This window comes from Bombina bombina, chromosome 6 (assembly GCF_027579735.1).
Source record: "Bombina bombina isolate aBomBom1 chromosome 6, aBomBom1.pri, whole genome shotgun sequence".
NCBI classification, from domain to species: domain Eukaryota; kingdom Metazoa; phylum Chordata; class Amphibia; order Anura; family Bombinatoridae; genus Bombina; species Bombina bombina.
Window position 1 is genome coordinate 910,344,200 of NC_069504.1, and position 24,561 is coordinate 910,368,760.

At 40.4% G+C, this 24,561-nt stretch overlaps 1 protein-coding gene across 1 annotated transcript in view; it reads left to right on the forward strand.

Moving 5' to 3' along the window:
- The first annotated feature begins 878 nt into the window (after nt 1–878).
- Nucleotides 879–24,561, forward strand: part of STING1 (stimulator of interferon response cGAMP interactor 1) — a 166,279-nt gene continuing 142,596 nt past the window's right edge. Inside the window, exons 1-2 of the mRNA XM_053718542.1 lie at nt 879–941; nt 7,928–8,181. Coding sequence (XP_053574517.1) covers nt 7,928–8,181 — 254 coding nt within the window. The 5' untranslated portion in view covers nt 879–941. The remainder of the gene's footprint in view (nt 942–7,927; nt 8,182–24,561) is intronic.

Here is a 24,561-nt window from a genome sequence, read left to right on the forward strand (position 1 = left end):
AAAAGCATGTGATAAAAGGCTGTCTGTAGTGGCTTAGAAACAGGCAGAAATTTAGAGGTTTAAGTATATTAATATAGCAATGTTGGTTGTGTAAAGCTGGGGAATGGGAAGTAAAGGCGTTATCTATCTTTTTAAACAATAACTATTTTGGTGTAGACTGTCCCTTTAAAAAGACAGTATACTGTAGCATTGTTTTTCCATTAATGTGTTTCCAATTACTTTTTTTTTTTACCAACTGCATAGAATAAAATATATAAGAATTTGATTTTTAAGGTTTATTTGTGTATATGAAACAGCTGATTTTGTGTTTTGAAGCCACAACCTAATAAAATTGGTTGAGTTTATAGGTATAATCAGATCTCATTTCTTTATCACATTGTGTACATACACATGCTTCATTATTTTATATCTGTCCATAAACCAAAGACCAATACTTGGAGAGAACAATGGAAAATTAACATTTTAGTAACTTATCTCTTCTATACCCCACTAGGAGTGTAATTGCTTCTGCTGGCTGTGTTTACACAGCTTATCTATAGCTTGGACCAGAATAGGTGGGGATACCACAGGCTAAATCAACTATTTCAAATGCCAATATAAGGGTAAATTAAATACTTGTAAACAATTTAATACAATCCAGTAGGTAAAGTGGATCATTGGGAACAAACTAAAAGGGAGAAATGTTTTGAGTAAACTGTCCCTTTAACTTCTGTTCTTTCATATCTAGGATTTAAATTCATTGCATTTAATTTCCTTTTAAAAATCTAATCTACAGATTTGTATTTGTGCTCACAAATATGTTTTACTACCACCTAAATCTGTCACGTAAACATACAGAACAAAAGAAAGTTACTTTTACTTTCATTTCTCATTCTATCCCCGCCCATGGTACATAAGCTGTAATCTCAGTTATTGCTGCCGATCTGTAAACGTAAGATAAGGTAAGAGTAGCATTTTACAAAGGCTGTATGTATTGTCTGAGACATTGTGAACTGCATAAAAACACTGTAATGCCTTTAGTTCTCTCTAAATATTGTACAGGTAAAACGCAGGTCAGCCTAAAACACATTCTTATATTGCATTGTTGTCAGACTGAGGATCCGCATGTGTGTCTGTTATTTATGGGCGAGGTGCGTGGATTCTACAGTTTATTTTAGCTTTTAGCAACAAGGGACAGTATACAGTAAAACTGGTTTTCCCTTAAAGGGACAGTTTACGCAAAAAAAATGCCTCCCCTTTAATTTGTGCCCAATGATCTACTTTACCTGCTGGAGTGTAATAAATAGTTTACAAGAATTAACATTAACCTTATATTGGCATTTGAATTTGTTTATTTAGCCTGTGGTGTCCCCACCCATCCTGAAAGTTTTTGGCCTTGAGGCCAAGATGTTTTAACACAGTCAGTAGAAGAAATTACACTCCCAGTGGGTTATAGAAGAGATAAGGTAATAAAATGTTAATTTTCCATTGTTCTCTCCAAGTATTGGTGATTGCTTTATGGACAGATATAAGATAAAGAAACAGGTATATTTACACAATGTGATAAAGTAATGAGATCTAATTATACCTACAAGGTCAGCCTATTATTAGGTTGTGATAATGACTTCTTATACAAGCTGCAAAGTATAAAATGTATGAGAAGTTGCATTTTCAGGTTTATTTGTGGATATTAAATTGCTGGTTTTGTGCTTTGAAACCACAGCCTATGAAATGGGTTAACCTTGCAGGTAAAACTTGTAAACAATTCAATTCACTCCAGCAGGCGAAATAGATCATTTGGAACAAATTAAAGGACAGACAAATATTGGGTAAACTGTCCCTTTGATACATAGGAAAAGTTTATTTTTGGTCTATTATTATCTTGTAATGTGATGTTTATTATATTAAAGGGACAGAGTACAGTAAAATTGTTTTCTCAATACTGTATGTTTCCAATGACTTGTTATACCAGCTGCAGAGTATAAAATATATGAGAAATTGCTTCTTTATGTTTATTTTTTTATATTAAATTGCTGATTTGGTTCTTTGAAATCACAAGCCATTAAAATTGTGCTTGCAGGGAAATCAGATTTCCTTATTCTATCACTTTTTGTCTGTATACCAAAGCCTAATACTAAGACCCTGATGACCAAAAGTGCAGACAGTCTGCAAGAAAAGGAATCCGTTGTGATGTTGAGAAAGCCCGCAAAATGTTCAAAAGGGTCAACAGTACTGTTTAAAGGCAGCATCACCATGAGGCATTTTACCATACATATCAGTGGGTGCCAATACTGCTCTTATACGCAAATTGCAATATATATTTAAAGCATCATTGCCACCTACATCAATACACTTAATACACTCCAGCAGGTAAAATGGATGTTTGGGAACAAATTAATGGGGAGAAAAATTTAGAGTAAACTGTCCCTTTAAGTTATTTTGAATAGAGAATGGTTGCTATAAGGGACAGCTCAAGCCAATATGATGCTGAATGAAATGTCAACCCCCAAACTGTTCTTTCACTCCAATCAAAACCCAACCATAGTCTGCAATCTCAAAGATTAAAAAATTGCTCAAGATCATGATAATACCCAGCTGACACTATGGGGTAAATTTATGAAATGGCGGGCGGACATGATTCGCTGTAGTGAATCATGTCCGCTCGGCATCGGTAAATGCTGACAGCATACGTGGTGTTTAAATGCTCTGGTACGAAGCACACAATAAAGCATTTATTAGAAGTCTCTCTCATACACACAAACACATATGCAGTCTCACACATATGCTCTCTCTCTCTCATACACACACACACATGCTGTAACACACACACACACGCTGTCTCACAAATATGCTCTCTCTCATACACATACACACATACCCCCCAACTGTCCCAATTTTCGCAGGACAGTCCCGATTTTAGGGGTCTGTCCCGCTGTCCCGGTTTTCTAGCCATCTGTCCCGCATTGCCCTATGCATTTAATTCTATTGGGCACATACTCAGAAGCAGCTAGTTTTTCTCTCCCAGGGTTATATACCTGTTAGATTCCTTGTGGAAAAGTAATGATGTGTGGGTTAAGCATTAGTAGGCAGGCTGTATACCCTCTGACCTCAGGTAATAGTGACCTCTAACCCCTGGCAGTGATGATGTTTAACCCCTGGTGATAATACTAGCATGCCTTCAGTTTTATACAATGAGCAGTGCTAACACCAGGGTAACAGACAGCGGCAGCCTCAGACTGCCAGATAATGTGCTTGCCAACCCCAGGACCCCATACAATGAGTTACAGATACCCATATATGATGTAGTGTGTGTGTCTATCTGTATCTATTAGTATGTATGTGTGTGTATCTGCATGTATAAGTGTAAGCTGTGTAGTGTGTGTGTATCTGTATGTATAAGTATGTGTGTATCTGTATGTATAAGTGTGTGTGTGTATCTGCATGTATAAGTGTATGCTATGTAGTGTGTGTGCCTGCATGTATAAATGTAAGCTATTAAGTGTGTGTATCTGCATGTATAAGTGTATACTATGTAGTGTGTGTGTATCTGCATGTGTAAGTGTATACTATGTAGTGTGTGTGTGTGTTTGTATCTGCCTGTATAAGTGTATGATATGTAGTGTGTGTCTGCATGTATAAGTGTATGCTATGTAGTGTGTGTGTATATCTGCATGTGTAAGTGTAAGCTGTGTAGTGTGTGTGTGTATCTGTATGTATAAGTATGTGTGTATCTGTATGTATAAGTGTGTGTGTGTGTATCTGCATGTATAAGTGTATGCTATGTAGTGTGTGTGCCTGCATGTATAAATGTAAGCTATTAAGTGTGTGTATCTGCATGTATAAGTGTATACTATGTAGTGTGTGTGTATCTGCATGTGTAAGTGTATACTATGTAGTGTGTGTGTGTGTTTGTATCTGCCTGTATAAGTGTATGATATGTAGTGTGTGTCTGCATGTATAAGTGTATGCTATGTAGTGTGTGTGTATATCTGCATGTGTAAGTGTATGCTATGTTGTGTGTGTATCTGCATGTATAAGCTTATGCTATGTAGTGTGTGTGTGTATCTGCATGTAAAAGTGTATGCTATGTAGTGTGTGTGTATCTGCATGTGTAAGTGCATGTGTAAGTGTATGCTATGTAGTGTGTGTGTGTGTATCTGCATGTGTAAGTGCATGTGTAAGTTTATGTTATGTAGTGTGTTACTGTGCATTTTTGCTTACTTTAAAGGCCAGAATCTAGAATATTAATGAGGAAAGCAGAGAGCAGCTTTAAAGAATCTATTATTAAATGTCCAATTAAGATAAAATATTCAGCACTGTCTCTGCAAAGGCTAATTAAATACAGAGCTCACATAGCTATACCTGTGGTTTGAGCTTGTGTTTGATTTGCTGCCTAAGAGTATTAAAAGATATGACTTTATTTAGAATTTTATTTATATTACTTTGGTCTTATGAATTTTTAAGCCCCGCCCCCGCTCCTGCCCACCACATTTACATTTTTTGCCACAGAGGGGGGGTGGTGTGTCCCTCTTTTGAATTTTGAAATGTTGGGAGGTATGCACACACACATATGCTGTCTCACATATATGCTCTCTCTCTCATACACACACACACATGCTGTAACACACACGCACATGCTGTCTCACACATATGCTCTCTCATACACACACACCCACACATGCTGTAACACACACACGCTATCTCACACATATGCTCTCTCTCTCATACACACACATACTGTAACACACACATGCTGTCTCACACATATGCTCTCTCTCTCTCATACACACACACATGCTGTCTCACACATATGCTCTCTCTCTCATACACCCACACCCACACATGCTGTAACACACACACGCTGTCTCACACATATGCTCTCTCTCTCATACACACACATACTGTAACACACACACATGCTGTCTCACACATATACTCTCTCTCTCTCATACACACACACAAATGCTGTAACACACACATGCTGTCTCACACATATGCTCTCTCTCATACACACACACATACTGCAACACACACACATGCAGTCTCACACATACTGTATGCTCTCTCTCATACACACACACACATGCTGTAACACATACATGCTGTCTCACACATATGCTCTCTCTCTCATACACACACACATACTGCAACACACACACACATGCAGTCTCACACATACTGTATGCTCTCTCTCTCATACACACACATGCTGTAACATACACACACTTATGCTGTCTCAGACAGATGCTCTCTCTCTCATACACACACACACATGCTGTAACACACACACACACACATGCTCTCTCACACATATGCTCTCTCTCTCATACACACACACATGCTGTCTCACACATATGCTCTCTCTCTCATACACACACATACTGCAACACACACACGTGCTGTCTCATACATACTGTATTCTCTCTCTCTCAGACACACAAATTCTGTAACACAAACACACATGCTGTCTCACACACATGCTGTAACACACACACAAACATGCTGTCTCACACAGATGCTCTTTCTCTCTCACACACACACATGCTGTCTCACACAGATGTTCTCTCACACACACAAATTCTCTCACACACAAAAAAAAATGCTCTCTTTCCTACAGATTTTTCTAACACTAACACACACAGATCTTACTCTCTAACACAAGGGGGCCAATTTATCACGCCTGTATGGGGCCATATACCCCTTTTTCCGCACCAATCTTCAGAATCGCCGGAAACAGGAGTTAAGAAGCAGTGGTCTTAAGACCGCTGCTGAAGCGGTGGACAGCAGTCCACCTGGTCGAATATGATTGGGTTGATTGACACCCCCTGCTAGCGGCCGATTGGCCGCGAATCTGCAGGGGGCGGCATTGCACAAGCAGTTAACCAGAACTGCTTATGCAATGATAAAAGCCGACAGCGTATGCTGTCGGCATATATCGATGTCTGGCGGACATGATCCGCTACAGCTGATCATGTCCGCCAGACACTTGATAAATCGGCCCCAAGGTATCTCATACACATTCTCACAGAAACAAGCAGTAACACTGACATTCAGAAGCTGTCTCAAAAACTCACAAAGATAATAACTCATGCTGGGCTCCCCCACTGCAAAAAAAAAAGATCAAACTTACCCAAGAAAAGCATGCAAGAAGTTTCTTAATAACTCAATATTCCTGAAAGCAGAGCAGCCACTGGTCATGTGACCTACTGATGTCACAGGATGCTCCCCAGTTGCTTCCAAATTGGGTGATAGATAGTATGGGGGTGTAATAACATTTTGGTTGGGAGAATCAGGAGATCAAGGAATCAATGTTATAAAAAAAATACAGCAATTAAAAATACCTTTATAGTAATTAAGCAGAGGCAGCTTGACTGTTAGGCACTGAGGACTTGCAGTGTTAATCTCCCTGGCTGCTTACTGTGACAGACAGCCCAGGAAGCAGCAAGGTTCACCGGCTGGTGGCAGATGCAAAAGGACACAGGGAGCAATATAATATAATAAAACATAACCTGGCTTCCGGTTCTTCTAGTCTCTTGATGCCTGGGTGACCCATCCCTCACCTAAGCTTAGCTCAATTAGATCCTTATTGCAGGAAAAGATCCCTGAGCTGAGTGTGGATAGAGCACAGAGGAAGAAGTTTAGGAAGTTTGACTCAAGCACACAAATGTCATGGAACAACACGCAAGCTCCTCTTACCTTCTCTCCCTAGACCTGCATGGTACAGGATTACAGACTGTATACATGTTTAGCGTGCTGCAAGAAGAGGTGGGCGGGGCTACGGTGCAACTAAAAAAGCTATGGTAGGATAGTGTTACTTACAGAGCTGCCACCTATGCCGCACAGTTTATAGTTAATGCTTGTGCTTGCTGAACAAAACACAGTCACACAGTGCATGTGCTGCTGACTGCACTGAATATTGCATCTTCTGCACCGCTAGTACTGTAGTAGATCCGCCCTTGGCCAGCTGAACATGCTGAAGATGTGAGAAATTAATTGTGTCGTAACAGGAGCGGTGCAGACCATCTGTCTTCTGGGGACATTTCCGGGAACATAATTTGTTTGGGGTCAGTCTCCTCAATCCGGGGACTGTCCCCGGAAATCGGGGACATCTGGTCACCCTACTTTAAGCAAATACATAATTTTTTTCTTTGTTGTTGTTTTTATGCATGAAAGACAATAAAAGGGTCATTCTAGTGTAAAAATAAAATGCTTCCTTTTATTTTACTATGTGTTTAGTACCTCAGAGTACTGACGAGACATCTTAAATAATCTTGCAAAGCCAGAGAGCTTTAGAGAATTGGGCCCTAGGCAGTAGCGTCATTGGAGACCTCCGACAAATGCCCCCCCATAATTACATTCTGAGAATTTCACTGGTCCTAAGAAATGGATATTTTATCCACTGTACAAAACATCAGTTGGAAAAAAATACTTTTAGAAGAGGTTCTTATAATATCAGTATTAGTAGTTATACTGTCTGGAGATCCAGTGTTTTGTATACAGCATAACAACATATTATTTAAAGGGATATAAAACCAAAAATGTTTCTGTTATGATCCAGATAGAGCATGTGTTTTTAAAAAAAACTTTCTAATTTACTTCTATTATCATTTTTTCTTAGTTCGCTTGGTTTCTTTTGTTGAAAAGCAGCGACGTATGCTTAGGAGCCGGACCATTTCTGGAGCACTATATGACAGCAATTTTGCAAGAATGTTATCCATTTGCTAGAGCACTAGATGGCAGTAATATATGATAATAGAAGTAAATTGGAAACTTTTTTTAAAATTGTACTCTCTCTGCCGGAATTAATCAAAAACATTGGCCTATCCTACTATGGCAGGCAGATCAACTGAGAATAATTACTGGTATGATGTGTAATTTAAGCTAAAAATAAAGATAAAAACCTATCAACATTTTAAAGAAGTTTCTTGAAAAATTTGCTTTATTCCAGATGTTACCAAGAAGACTAAACGTTGAAGTTGAAAACAGCAAAATTATTCCCCAGCCAAGAGGCCACTTTGCTTCTGCGGCAGCTCTCATATTTTTTCTCATTTGCGTCATCAGTTTGTACATATTTGGGACTGAAGAGTATACAGTTATGCATATTCTGTCTCGAATAATAGAGAACTTTGCTATTGTATTTTTTGGACATACTGCAACAAGTATATGTGAATGTTTTGAAGAATTCAGGCATGTGAATACCAGGTATATACAAACTATAACTAATGTTTAAAAAATAATAATAAAGCAATATGGATATAATATTCCATAGAGCTGATTTTATACATATACACACACACACACACACACACACACACACATATATATATATATATACACACACACACACACACATATATATATATATACACACACACACACATATATACACACACACACACACACACACACATATATATATATACACACACACACACACACACATATATATATATATATACACACACACACACATATATATATATACACACACACACACACACACACATATATATATATACACACACACACATATATATATATATACACACACACACACACACACACACACATATATATATACACACACACACACACACACACATATATATATATATATATATATATATATATATATATATATATATATATATATGTATATATATATATATATATATATACTGTATATATACACACTGTTCATGATGTTAAAGGGTCTTAAGTGTTTTGCATATGAACATTATTCTGTCAGTCTTTCTCCTTGCAGCAAGAAGCACCTGACAGCACACTCTACTTTCCAGGAATTAGTTGAACCCATCTGTTTGGCTGCATCCTCCAGCACAAGGCCGGCTCAACCATGGGACCAAGTGGGTCCCATGGACCCAGGCGGCACTTGACAGGGGCCGGCACTTCAGTCAGTGACTATTATTATTATAGTCTGCTGGCTGCTGCTCCTCCTCCCTGCCTCCTGTCTTCCCCTCTGTCAGGCTCAGCTAAGTAGCATAATAATCAGTTATTTCTCTGACCCAAGCAGCACAATGGGGCCTATTTATGAAAGGCCTGTCCGATATGATCCGATCAGTGGATCATGTCCGATAGACCTCGCTGAATGCGGAGAGCAATACGCTCTCCGCATTCAGCATTGCACCAGCAGCTCTTGTGAACTGCTGGTGCAACGCAGCCCCCTGCAGATTCGCGGCCAATCGGCTGTTGGCAGAGCGGTGTCAAGCAACCCGATCGGGTTGAATTGCGGCGATGTCTGTCAGCCTCCTCAGAGCAGGCGGACAGGTTATGGAGCAGCAGTCTTTAGACCGCTGCTTCTTAACTGGTGTTTCTGGCGAGCCTGAAGGCTCACCAGAAACACAGGGCTTCAAGTTCCATACAGAGCTTGATAGATATGCCCCAATGTCTTGAGCCAGCCCTGCTCTAGCATACTTAACCCCTTCATGCTGGGGTGAAGGTGCTTAGGATCAGAACAATGTAAACACTTGCATGAAAATATGAAATCACGCAACCGTCAATAAGATCACGTGATTTCAAGGCCAGGATTGAATCACGCAGGGCTGCCTACAATGCTAGGCACACCCCCCCAGTCTGAATTTCCATTTTCTCAAAGGAGGAGGCTGCAGGACGCCATATACGTTAGGATGTTCCATGCCGTGCTAACAGCGCTAAAGCCCAGCGCTGTTAGGATGGCATGGAACGTCCAAAAGACGTTTAGGGGTTAAAGGGACAGTCTAGTCAAAATTAAACTTTCATGATTCAGATATGGCATGCGATTTTAAACAACTTTGCATTTTACTTTTATCATCAAATTTGCTTTGTTGTCTTGATATTCTTTGTTGAAAGCTTAACCTAGGTAAGATAATATGCTAATTTCTAAGCCCTTGAAGACCATCTCTTATATCAGTACATTTTAACAGTTTTAAACAGCTAGACAGTGCTAGTTCATGCGTGGCATAACATTGTGCTCACTTCCGTGGAGTTATTTATGAATCAGCACTAATTGGCTAAAATGCAAGTCTCTCAAAAGAACTGAAATAAGGGGGCAGTCTGCAGAGGTTTAGAAACAAGGTAATCACAGAGGTAAAAAGTATATTAATATAACTGTGTTGGTTATGCAAATCTGGGGAATGGGTAATAAAGTGATTTTTTTACTTTTTTAAACAATAAAAATTCTGAAGTAGACTGTCCCTTTAAAAAATGGGCTATAGCAGAGGGCAGACTAGAGCCAGCAAAAACAGGGAAATATTTATTTAAAGGGACATGTAGTCATAATTAAGTTTTCATGTTTCCAGCAGAGTATACAATTTTAAAAAAATATTTCCATTTTACCTCTGTTATGAAATGTACCTCTTTCTGTCGGTTGAACCTTATCTCCTGAAATGAGAATATCAACAAAAAACTATCAAGATAAAATGCTTTACACTCAAAAGCTCCATTTGTTTTTTAATTAAATATCCATACCCTACACCAGTGATCTCAAAATACAGGCCCCAGGGCCATATGTGGTCCTCAAGATAGTTTCATCTGGCCCTCCCTTTTTTATCAAGTAAATTATTAATTTGGACCCGTCAAATATTTTATGGCCCTAAGAAGTGTATCTCGGTGATATTCTAAACAGACTCTTAACGTGCACTGCTTGGATAAATGTGACTTTTTACGTCATTACTAGTGATGTCACGAATAGTTCCCGGCGAACATAGCATGTTTGCGTCCGCCGTCATTGAGTAATACTTTGACCCTGTACCTCACAGTCAGCAGGCACATTCCAGCCAATCAGCAGCAGACCCTCCCTCCCAGACCCTCCTACCTCCTGGACAGCATCCATTTTAGATTCATTCGGAAGCTGCATTGTTAGTGAGAAGAGGGACAGTGTAGCTGCTGCTGATTTAGTAGGGAAATCTATAGCTAGGCTAGTGTTTTCAGTGTCCACTACAGTCCTGAAGGACTCATCTGATCTCTGCTGTAAGGACAGCACCCCAAAAAGCCCTTTTTAGGGCTGCTTTTTTTTTTTTCCCTGTGTAATCTAATTGCAGTTGCCTGCCTGCCAGAGTGTGTGTCAGGCTCACAGCGTATACTGTGCCCACTTGCCCAGTGCCACCACTCATATCTGGTGTAACAGTAGTGTAGATTTAAAAAAAAAAAAACACTTTTTTGACTGTGTTAAATAATAGCAGTCAGCTTCCTTCACACGTGTGCGTTTAAGTGCCTGCCTGCCAGGGCACAGTGTCACCCCAGTGCAACTCATATCTGGTGTAACAGTAGTGTACATACCTGATGTTTTAAAGCACGTTATTCCAAACAATTTAGGAATGTTAGGTGATTTATGCCCTTTATGGATTAAAACCAGACTCTGCATCAACTAGGTAATTTTCCATGGGAGTTTTGCCATGGATCCCCCTCCGGCATGCCACAGTCAAGGTGTTAGTACCCTTGAAACAACTTTTCCATCACTATTGTGGCCAGAAAGAGTCCCTGTGGGTTTTAAAATTTGCCTGCCTATTGAAGTCTATGGCGGTTCGCCCGTTCGCGAACAGTTGTGGAAGTTTGTGTCCGCCGTTCGCGAACGCAAAATTTTAGGTTTGCAACATCACTAGTCATTACACAATTCCCTTGACATTCACAAAATAAATATAAACAACTATGTTGGTCTATTATGGGCTACAACTCCCGCCATGCACTACTACTTGGGTAAATGTTACTTCCAGTTCCTAGTATATCCAGTTCCAGAGCACTCACTCTGTTCAAACAGCCCTCATGGAATAAGAACACTTGGCCAGTGGCTTCAGATACATTGAGCTTGATACCTCTGCCCTATACTTAACCATTCTGGCGCCTAATACAACCTTTGTAAGCTGCCGATTTCCACCTCCTTAGCCTTTTTATTTGCTCCTCTGGGCAGCTTCTTAGAGGGACATTGCACACTAGATTTTTCTTTGCATAACTGTTTTGTAGATGATCCATTTGTATAGGCCATCTGGGAGTGTTTTTGTAAAAATGTATAGTTTTGCTTATTTGTAAATAACACTGTGCTGATTTTCAGACTACTAACCAAGCCCCAAAGTTTTAGATGTATACTGATGTCTACAGGTTTCTGTTTGTCTAATGGGTCTTTGCACATGCAGTTGAGTTGGAGGGGAGAGTATCTGCTCTTCATGCTTTCCCAGCCCATTTAAGTGGTTGTCCCAGCCTAACCTCATCAACAATGCTAAATTGGGAACTTCTCAGTAAGTTTTTAAAAGGTTTTATACAGGATTTTTATATCAGTATCTGTGCATATTCTTATTTATAGTAATGTCTATTACATGCAGTTATATGAAAATTGATGTATACTGTCACTTCAATGCTGCGCTTGTGGCTGCACCTATTCTAAACGAATGTGGTACAAAGTACCCTTTCTCCCATCCCAACTCTTTCACCATTAATTGCATTAACCCTCTAAACTAAAATTTAGTTAGACCAGATTCATCCTATGCATGAAAACATTATTGGCTAGATTTAGAGTTTGGCGTTAGCCGTCAAAACCAGCGTTAGAGGCTCCTAACGCTGGTTTTGGGCTACCGCCGGTATTTAGAGTCAGTCAGGAAAGGGTCTAACGCTCACTTTGCAGCCGTGACTTTTCCATACCGCAGATACCCCTACGCCATTTGCGTATCCTATCTTTTCAATGGGATCTTTCTAACGCTGGTATTTAGAGTCGTGGCTGAAGTGAGCGTTAGAAATCTAACGACAAAACTCCAGCCGCAGAAAAAAGTCAGTAGTTAAGAGCTTTCTGGGCTAACGCCGGTTTATAAAGCTCTTAACTACTGTGCTCTAAAGTACACTAACACCCATAAACTACCTATGTACCCCTAAACCGAGGCCCCCCCACATCGCCGCCACTCTACTAAAATGTTTTAACCCCTAATCTGCCGACCGCACACCGCCGCCACTTACATTATCCCTATGTACCCCTAATCTGCTGCCCCTAACACCGCCGACCCCTATATTATATTTATTAACCCCTAATCTGCCGACCAACGTCGCCTCCACCTACCTACAATTATTAACCCCTAATCTGCCGACCGGACCTCACAGCCACTATAATAAATGTATTAACCCCTAATCCACCTCACTCCCGCCTCAATAACCCTATAATAAATAGTATTAACCTCTAATCTTCCCTCCCTAACATCGCCGACACCTAACTTCAAGTATTAACCCCTAATCTGCCGACCGGACCTCACCGCTACTCTAATAAATTTATTAACCCCTAAAGCTAAGTCTAACCCTAACCCTAACACCCCCCTAAGTTAAATATAATTTAAATCTAATGAAATAAATTAACTCTTATTAAATAAATTATTCCTATTTAAAGCTAAATACTTACCTGTAAAATAAACCCTAATATAGCTACAATATAAATTATAATTATATTGTAGCTATTTTAGGGTTTATATTTATTTTACAGGCAACTTTGTATTTATTTTAACCAGGTACAATAGCTATTAAATAGTTAAGAACTATTTAATAGCTACCTAGTTAAAATAATTACAAAATTACCTGTAAAATAAATCCTAACCTAAGTTACAATTAAACCTAACACTACACTAGCAATAAATTAATTAAATAAAATACCTACAATTATCTACAATTAAACCTAACACTACACTATCAATAAATAAATAAATTAAATAAAATACCTACAAATAAATACAATTAAATAAACTAACTAAAGTACAAAAAATAAAAAAAGCTAAGTTACAAAAAATAATTACAAACATAATAAAAATATTACAACAATTTTAAGCTAATTACACCTACTCTAAGCCCCCTAATAAAATAACAAAGCCCCCCAAAATAAAGAAATGCCCTACCCTATTCTAAAATTAAAATAGAAAAGCTCTTTTACCTTACCAGCCCTTAAAAGGGCCTTTTGCGGGGCATACCCAAAAGAATTCAGCTCTTTTGCCTGTAAAAAAAAACATACAACCCCCAACATTACAACCCACCACCCACATACCCCTAATCTAACCCAAACCCCCCTTAAATAAACCTAACACTAAGCCCCTGAAGATCTTTCTACCTTGTCTTCACCATGCCAGGTATCACCGATCGCTCCAGGCTCCGAAGTCTTCATCCAAGCCCAAGCGGGGGCTGGAGATCCATCATCCAGCTGAAGTCTTCTATTAAGCGGCGGCTGAAGAGGTTCAGAAGAGGCTCCAAAGTCTTCATCCTATCCGGGCAGAAGAGTAGATCCGGACCGGCAACCATCTTCTTCCAAGCGGTGACAAGCGGCTCCATCTTGAAGACCTCCGGCGCGGATCCATCCTCTTCTTCCGACGTCCTTAGTCCGAATGAAGGTTCCTTTAAATGACGTCATCCAAGATGGCGTCCCTCGAATTCCGATTGGCTGATAGGATTCTATCAGCCAATCGGAATTAAGGTAGGGAAAATCTGATTGGCTGATTGAATCAGCCAATCAGATTGAGCTCGCATTCTATTGGCTGTTCCGATCAGCCAATAGAATGCGAGCTCAATCTGATTGGCTGATTGGATCAGCCAATCGGATTGAACTTGAATCTGATTGGCTGATTCCATCAGCCAATCAGATTTTTCCTACCTTAATTCCGATTGGCTGATAGAATCCTATCAGCCAATCGGAATTCGAGGGACGCCATCTTGGATGACGTCATTTAAAGGAACCTTCATTCAGACTTAGGACGTCGCAAGAAGAGGATGGATCCGCGCCGGAGGTCTTCAAGATGGAGCCGCTTGTCACCGCTTGGAAGAAGATGGTTGCCGGTCCGGATCTACTCTTCTGCCCGGATAGGATGAAGACTTTGGAGCCTCTTCTGAACCTCTTCAGCCGCCGCTTAATAGAAGACTTCAGCCGGATGATGGATCTCCAGCCCCCGCTTGGGCTTGGATGAAGACTTCGGAGCCTGGAGCGATCGGTGATACCTGGCATGGTGAAGACAAGGTAGAAAGATCTTCAGGGGCTTAGTGTTAGGTTTATTTAATGGGGGTTTGGGTTAGATTAGGGGTATGTGGGTGGTGGGTTGTAATGTTGGGTGGGGGGTATTGTATGGGTTTTTTTACAGGCAAAAGAGCTGAATTCTTTGGGGTATGCCCCGCAAAAGGCCCTTTTAAGGGCTGGTAAGGTAAAATAGCTTTTCTATTTTAATTTTAGAATAGGGTAGGGCATTTTTTTTTATTTTGAGGGGCTTTGTTATTTTATTAGGGGGCTTAGAGTAGGTGTAATTAGCTTAAAATTGTTGTAATATTTTTATTATGTTTGTAATTAATTTTTTTATTTTTTGTAACTTAGCTTTTTTTATTTTTTGTACTTTAGTTAGTTTATTTAATTGTATTTATTTGTAGGTATTTTATTTAATTAATTTATTGCTAGTGTAGTGTTAGGTTTAATTGTAACTTAGGTTAGGATTTATTTTACAGGTAATTTTGTAATTATTTTAACTAGGTAGCTATTAAATAGTTCTTAACTATTTAATAGCTATAGTACCTGTTTAAAATAAATACAAAGTTGCCTGTAAAATAAATATAAATCCTAAAATAGCTACAATATAATTATAATTTATATTGTAGCTATATTAGGGTTTATTTTACAGGTAAGTATTTAGCTTTAAATAGGAATAATTTATTTAATAAGAGTTAATTTATTTCGTTAGATTTAAATTATATTTAACTTAGGGGGGTGTTAGTGTTAGACTTAGCTTTAGGGGTTAATAAATTTATTAGAGTAGCGGCGAGGTCCGGTCGGAAGATTAGGGCTTAATACTTGAAGTTAGGTGTCAGAGATGTTAGGGAGGGCAGATTAGGGGTTCATACTATTTATTATAGGGTTAGTGAGGAGGATTAGGGGTTAATACATTTATTATAGTAGCAGTGAGGTCCGGTCGGCAGATTAGGGGTTAATTATTGTAGGTAGCTGGCGGCGACGTTGTGGGGGGCAGATTAGGGGTTAATAAATATAATATAGGGGTCGGCGGTGTTATGGGCAGCAGATTAGGGGTACATAGGTATAATGTAGGTTGCGGCGGTGTACGGAGCGGCAGATTAGGGGTTAATAATAATATGCAGGGGTCAGCATGCACCCCATGTGGCCTTAGCATTATCAGTTGTCCCTTACCTTCTCGGTCAGTTTTAGTTTCCTTATCATTCCTTTTCTTCATGTATCCTAACATCTTTATCAATTGAGCCCTGATTGTCATCCTTCTTAGAACTAGCTATTAGCTGTCCTATTCCCATTGTCTCCCAACAAGGTCTCACAGCAAGGCAATATGCCTGTCAATTCTGACAGGTTCTCTGATATCCCCCCTATGTCTCCCACAAGGAAATAAGCCTGGCAATTGTGTCAGGTTCTCTGCTATCCTCCCTAGGTCTCCCAACAAGGCAATAAGCCTGTCAATTGTGACAGGTTCTCTGATATCCCCCTATGTCTCCCAACAAGGAAATAAGCCTGGCAATTGTGTCAGGTTCTCTGTTATCCCCCCTATGTCTCCCAACAAGGAAATAAGCCTGTCAATTGTGTCAGGTTCTCTGTTATCCCCCTATGTCTCCCAACAAGGAAATAAGCCTGTCAATTGTGTCAGGTTCTCTGTTATCTCCCCTATGTCTCCCAACAAGGCAATAAGCCTGTCAATTGTGTCAGGTTCTCTGTTATCCCCCCTATGTCTCCCAACAAGGAAATAAGCCTGGCAATTGTGTCAGGTTCTCTGTTATCCCCCCTATGTCTCCCAACAAGGAAATAAGCCTGTCAATTGTGTCAGGTTCTCTGTTATCCCCCTATGTCTCCCAACAAGGAAATAAGCCTGTCAATTGTGTCAGGTTCTCTGTTATCCCCCCTATGTCTTCCAACAAGGAAATAAGCCTGTCAATTGTGTCAGGTTCTCTGTTATCCCCCCTATGTCTCCCAACAAGGAAATAAGCCTGTCAATTGTGGCAGGTTCTCTGTTATCCCCCCTATGTCTCCCAACAAGGCAATAAGCCTGTCAATTGTGGCAGGTTCTCTGTTATCCCCCCTATGTCTCCCAACAAGGCAATAAGCCTGTCAATTGTGGCAGGTTCTCTGTTATCCCCCCTATGTCTCCCAACAAGGAAATAAGCCTGTCAATTGTGTCAGGTTCTCTGTTATCCCCCCTATGTCTCCCAACAAGGAAATAAGCCTGTCAATTGTGGCAGGTTCTCTGCTATGCTCCCTAGGTCTCCCAACAAGGAAATAAGCCTGTCAATTGTGTCAGGTTCTCTGTTATCCCCCCTATGTCTCCCAACAAGGAAATAAGCCTGTCAATTGTGTCAGGTTCTCTGTTATCCCCCCTATGTCTCCCAACAAGGAAATAAGCCTGTCAATTGTGGCAGGTTCTCTGTTATCCCCCCTATGTCTCCCAACAAGGCAATAAGCCTGTCAATTGTGGCAGGTTCTCTGTTATCCCCCCTATGTCTCCCAACAAGGCAATAAGCCTGTCAATTGTGTCAGGTTCTCTGTTATCCCCCCTATGTCTCCCAACAAGGAAATAAGCCTGTCAATTGTGGCAGGTTCTCTGCTATGCTCCCTAGGTCTCCCAACAAGGAAATAAGCCTGTCAATTGTGGCAGGTTCTCTGTTATCCCCCCTATGTCTCCCAACAAGGCAATAAGCCTGTCAATTGTGGCAGGTTCTCTGTTATCCCCCTATGTCTCCCAACAAGGCAATAAGCCTGTCAATTGTGGCAGGTTCTCTGTTATCCCCCCTATGTCTCCCAACAAGGAAATAAGCCTGTCAATTGTGGCAGGTTCTCTGCTATGCTCCCTAGGTCTCCCAACAAGGCAATAAGCCTGTCAATTGTGGCAGGTTCTCTGCTATCCTCAGTAATTTATTCACCCCTCCCTCCACTCTCCCAGAAGCTGTGCAAATAAGGCTACCCCAGCAAATGCTTTCTTTTCTCCATCTATTTAATTTTCCACAGCTACTTTAAAAACACTTCCTCTTCACTACTACTAGTTTTTACTCTAAAATCCTTCCATTGCACCAATTAACTTTTGTAAATCGCCCACATTCCTGCAGCCACAGACATGGTTACCATTTGCCTTATTTAGGGTTACCATATTGCCGCTTTAAAAAGGGACACATATGAAAAATACATATGTCAGGGTTCTTATACAAAACATTTCTTTAAACAGCCCTGTCATATGTATTTTTATATGTGTCACTTTTTAAAGCGGCAATATGTTCTCATGGGGGCCGATTTATCAAGGGTCGAATGGCCCCTGATGCCCCTGTTTCCGCCACGAGCCTTCAGGCTCGCCGGAAACAGCAGTTATTAAGCAGCGGTCTTAAGACTGCTGCTCCTTAACTGGTCCACTGCCTCTGAGGCTGCAGACATCAATCCGCCCGATCCTATCCGATGTTGATAAACACCCCCTGTTAGCGACAGATTGGCAGCGAATCTGCAAGAGGCGGCATTGCACAAGAAATTCACCAGAACTGCTTGTGCAATGTTAAATGCCGACAGTGTATGCTGTTGGCATTCAGCGATGTCTGGCGGACATGATACGCTACAGCGTATCATGTCCGCCAGACATTGGTAAATCGGCCCCATGGTATTCTTTGTTTACAGCTAAACCTACGTAGGCTCATATGCAAATTTCTAAGCTCTTGAAGGTCTCAGTGCATTTTGACAGTTTTTCACAGCTATACAGCTCTAGTTCATGTGTGCCATATAGACAACATTGTGCTCACTCCCGTGGAGTTATTTATGAATCAGCATTGATTGGCTGAAATGCAAGTCTGTCAAGAGAACTGAAATAAGTTTGCAGAGGCTTAGATACAAAGTAGCCACAGAGGTAAAAAGTAAATTAAATTAATATACCCGTGTTGGTTATTCAAAACTGGGGAATGGGTAATTAAAGGGATAATCTCTTTTAAAACAATAACAATTCTGGAGTAGACTCTTTAAATATCTGATCACTGGATCAAGTGACGTTGACAAGTTATTGACTGCCTCCAATACTCTCATATTATCTGACCAAAATATAATTAGCTTGATCGCCAGATACTGCAACCATATTTCCACTGCCACCACTATGGGAAAACCACTCTAAAAGCCCCAGGTTCCTTACCCATCCCTTATTTATTCAATCTATTGGTCAAGCGGCAGCACACTACTTTTCTTGCAAGCATAAAACTAAACCTGGCTTCCGTTGGGGGAGGAGTTTTGCAGAGTACCTGCATGCAGGTGTCCTGAGAGGACGCCAATTCATCAGCACCCAGCTCTCCGCCACTTACCTGGGAAAGCTTGCTTAGGTTACGAGTGTGGCGCTCTACAGGGTTGAGTCCCGCCTGAGAGCTAGAAGCCTGGAAAAGCCATTTCGGCTACGACTGCATAGCAGTATATTGTTTTAAACTTTCCCTACAAGCTACCGCCAAAAAGGGGTCTTGCACCGCTCCTGAGGGTTTTGCACCGCTCCTGAGGCAAACATGGGAAGGATCGATCCTGTGTGGTGAAGCTGTTATGCGGCTGCCTGGACAACGCTGTTCTTCAGTACTGGCACTCTGGGCTGGAGGGCTATGAGAAAATTTCTGATGATATAGTTGCCGCGCTGGACCTGGTCTCACTTCCAGACACCAACCGGACAGAGACATCACTGAGAGATAAGTCCTGATCGACGCTGCCAGTTAAAGGTCACGGATCCTGCCTCCAGCAATAACAGGTGAAGGCTGGTGCCGCTGTGTTCAGAGACTTACATCATTGGCAGGTCAGACCCGCTTACGGGCTTCTTTTTAAGTGGTTAAAAGGTCTGGTTTGATGAAGGGGGCAAACTGGAAGCCTATTAGTGCTGACCGGTGTTATCTTGAACCCCTCTGCTGGTAAAACTGACATCGGTCTGCCAGATATAGCTGCCTGAGAAGGGATCAGCAGCTTAACAAGTATGTGATACAGCTTGCTGACAAAATTAGAGGACGCTGATCTGGGCTTTTGTCTCTCTGTCTCTCTCTATGTGGCATAGTTTTACATAGGCGGTGTATGGCCAAAAGAGAAGAGCGGTCTAGCTTTAAAGCTGTGTTCAGCCACCTTTGGACTTTTCTGTGCTCACTTTTATTGTGGAGCTGTGTTGCTGAGGAGGACTTGGCAATCTGACCAATATCCCACTAAAGTCGCTACCGCATACCCTTTCTCCAAAAAGTTGGAAAGGGAAGGGGAAAAAAAAAGAAGGGAAAATATATATATCTGCATTGGGCTGGGGTATGTGCAAAGAAGGGCAGGTGTAGCTGTTTAATACAATTCAGTTTTCTCCAGCTATGATACAATAAAAGCCTGCTGGAGTAGGTGCAGCGTTGAAATTCCCTGCTATCTTCTCTGTCCTAGTCTGTTAAGCCCCCCGGAGTTCGGGGGGGGGGGTGGAAAGGGATAACCAAGGTAATAACATCAGACGGGGATACAACTGTGGAGGAGTATACAGTCATAACACCCGGCTTAAGATGCTCTGCTCTTGACAAGAAGTGTCTTTATTCCCTAGACGGTGGATACATTGTTCTGTGGACTCAATGGGGCCCATTTATCAAAGGGCTTGCGGACCTGATCCGACACTGCGGATCAGGTCCGCAAGACCTCGCTAAATGCGGAGAGCAATACGCTCTCCACATTTAACATTGCACCAGCAGCTCACAAGAGCTGCTGGTGCAACGCCGCCCCCTGCTGACTCGCGGCCAATCGGCCGCCAGCAGGGAGCTGTCAATCAACCCGATCGTATTCGATCGGGTTGATTTCCGGCGGTTCCTGTCCGCCTGCTCAGAGCAGGCGGACAGGGTTATGAAGCAGCGGTCTTTAGACCGCTGCTTCATAACTTGTGTTTCTGGCGAGTCTGAAGACTCGCCAGAAACACGGCCCTTCAAGCTCCATACGGAGCTTGATAAATGGGCCTGAATGACTGTACTAAATGCTACACTTAAAATATCTCTTTGCTACAATGTTAAGTTAGATACTTATGTTATCTCTCCCCCTTAAAGTTGGGTTAAGTGGTATCCTAGAACTCAATTTCAAACTACTACATAGGTGGTATTTTACCCCAAAGAAACTACACAGGTTATTTCGCTCCCACCCAAACACGTGTTGGAGATGCGGACACGTGAATAGTAATGATGCACATATGTGGTGGTGGTGTAATGACATTCAAAATTTCTGGTGACACGTAGTTAAGGAAATAGAAACTATTCTGGAGATTGTGCTCCCCCTAGACCCCATGATATGGCTTCTAAATAAACCCCCAAATATTAAACATAAACCTTATTTACGATTATTTATGATAATGACAAATGGAGCAAAACAACTAATAGCCAAAAACTGGAAAAGTAATAAAGGCCCTTCACTGGGTATGTGGGTTGAAAAAGTTACAGACCTTTTAGAACTTGAAGAATATTATTACCTCAAAAATGCAAAAATGGAAACTTATGCAGAAATGTCTCAAATCTGGGAAACTTACATACACACAAATTAATCCTATATATACATCTCCAATTGGTTGCGGGCGGGACAGGACTCGTCCACCAATACCTCCCCTTTTTCTTTCCCTTGAAACTCCCTTTCCCTTTTTTTTTTCCTTTAAACTCATTTTATAAATTCTTATGAACATAAGTTTTTGTTCGCTTATTCACAAATTCAAGAACATTTATGACAACTGTTGAACATGTAAATTGGAGGAGCTGCGTCTCCCACTTCTTGTATGTTACTTCTTTATTTTCAATAAAGTTGTTTGAAAAAAAAAAAAAGTTGGGTTAAGTGGTAAGGTAAGGACGGTATTCTGTCCTGAGAAAAAGGTGGTTGACCTAATTATTAGCTATAAGGTTGTAGTATTTTCATGGTGTAAAGTCTATTTATAGCTAAAGTGGAGAGTTTATACTCCGAATGCAACTGTAGTCTATTTTAAATGCTAAATGCAGTACTAGAATTACAGATAGTTAGAGGTTGGAGCTTTGCCGGTTAGAGCTGAGCTTTTCACAGCAGCTGTATTAACCATATCTGTTATAATATGATGTAATATCTATAACTGTCATTTATTTTCAGGGTTGGAAGATATGTGGTAATTTATATTGGGGAGATAGTATCCTCATTCTGATCTGAGTTTGACTTAAATGAGTACAATGTTATAGAATGTTAGATAGTTAGAGGTTAATAGCTTATTCTAGTTACCTCTAAGTAGAATCTCTTGAGTTTAAAGGGTAACGATAATTAGTGTCCCCACGCTGCTAGCACTAAAGACAAAATACAGTATAGGTATCTTTACATATTATTAACACATTTTTTTGATCTATTATAGGCTGTTGGTTGGATCCTAAGTGAGAGTGATTTGCTATTGGTTCTAATTTGAGATCCTGCTAATATAATAATTGTCCCTAGTGGGGGTGGGTTTTTTTTTTTTTTTTTTCTGTCACTGTGTATGCGTAGGCGCATACTCCTAAATAAATCAAGGGCCTGATCTTCACCCAGGAGGGGCACGGGCTCCCCTTCAGTTTTTTCTCTTTTTTTTGTGTGGCACTTTTGATGCACTAGGGCCAGACAGGGCCATACTATTAAAAATCAAGGGATCTGATTCCCTTATAGGTGGGGCGGGGTCTCCTCCCTAACTTTTATATATTTATAAAAAAAATATCTCACGCATGTTTTTTTCTTGGTGCACTCACCTATCACATAAAAGTTTATGGATAAATTTTTGTTGCAAGGGAAATCCTCTTCACCCAAAATGACGGGTAAAACTAGAGATAAAAGAGTTAAAACGTCTGAGCCTGACTTAGATACTACGGTAGAACCAGTGGCTAATTTGGTTGATACTCACTCTTTATTTTCACAGTTGTCCGATTTATTCTCGATTTATTCTCACCGCAATTTGATATGATTAGAAAGGAGTTAGGATCTATTTCATCCGGAATTACTGCTTTGTCAGTAGAAGTAAGGCAGTTCTCTCATAGAATGCAAGAGGCTGAAAATAGGATTTCTGATCTGGAAGATCAAGTCAGTACCCAGGAAAGCATAATATCTCAACACGATTCTAAAATTACTAATCTCCAGCGGCGTCTAGATGATCTTGAAGATTGGGCAAGACGAAATAACATTAGAATTGTGGGTCTCCCGGAAGACGCAGAATTTGAAGATTTATTAAAGTTTATTTCTGTATTACTTCCGCAGAGGCTGGGGGTCCCACAATCGATCTTACCTATCATGATTGAGAGAGCCCATAGAATTGGCCCTAAAAAAACACGGATGCAGGACAAAGTAGGAGTAGGATGTGTATATGCAAGGTGTTAAATTTTCAGGACAAAATTATTTAAAAAATTGAATGAACCTTTAATGTTTGGTAATAGCAAAGTTTTACTGTTTCAGGACTTTTCAGCTGAAACCTCGATGAAAAGAAGGATGATGGCTCCTTTCTGTACCCAAATTATTAATAAAGGAATTAATGCATTGATGGTTTATCCTTCCAAAATAATAGTTGAGTACAGGGGATCTCGCCTGGTCTTTACTGAGGTGGGGGAAGTGAAAGATTTTCTCAAAGATAAATGAGAACTAGGCTATCATCTTTTACCCCAGGATATATAAGTGCTGAATGGTATTATAAATTGGTATTCCTGTACTTTCAGGAGCGTTCTATTACACTAGTCAGCGAACTATGTAGATTAAATATAAAATGCCTAGTTGTGATCATGGTTTTACTATTATTATATCATAAGACAAGATTGTCCCCCCCTGTGTTCTTTCTCTCTTTCTTTCCCCTTCTTGGTCCCTTCCTCCCCGTTGTTTTTTTTTTCTCCCCTCCCCCCTCAGGTCTGCTAGGGTACTCACTATATATTAGTACATGGAGTTGAAGATAACTTCATGGAATGTGGGTGGGATCTCTTCACCCTCAAAACGCAAAGTAATTATCAAACTCTTAGCTAGAAGCAAACCCGATATCTCCTTCCTCCAGGAAACCCACCTCGAAGAACAGGAAGCCAAAAAACTTAAGATTAAATGGGTAGGTGAGGTAGTTACTTCTTCTGCTAGAAGTAGGAAATGTGGGGTAGCGATCCTTATAAATAAGACCCTAGACTATAAAATTATTCAGGCAGAAACAGATCCGGAAGCTAGATTTATTATTTTGCATATTCTGGGAGAAGATTAAGTTCAAATTGTTTCCTTTGGTAAAAGAGAATTTGGTAATCGGGGGCGACTTTAATATGACATTACATCCAGAAATAGACCGACTTTTAGGTAAAAATATTTTAGAGAATAGGAGAAGTTCAATGTACTTTCTGCAATTCTGTCAGAAACTGCAGGTCTATGATATATGGCGTAGGTTAAATCCTGATATACAGAACTTTACATGTGAATCCAAAGCACACAGAACGTTCTCTCGTATAGACCTATTTTTAGTTGCAGAGTCTGTTGGGAAAATGGAGGCAGAGATTGATGAGATCTTGATCTCGGACCACGCAATCATTTCTTTAGTCTTTTTCTTCCAGGACAGAAGTGACGCTAAATCTCCTAGATTTTTTTTACCCAAGATATTTTTATAATGATCCTAGATTTTTGTCCTGGTTAGAATATAAGTGGAAGGAGTATTGTATGTT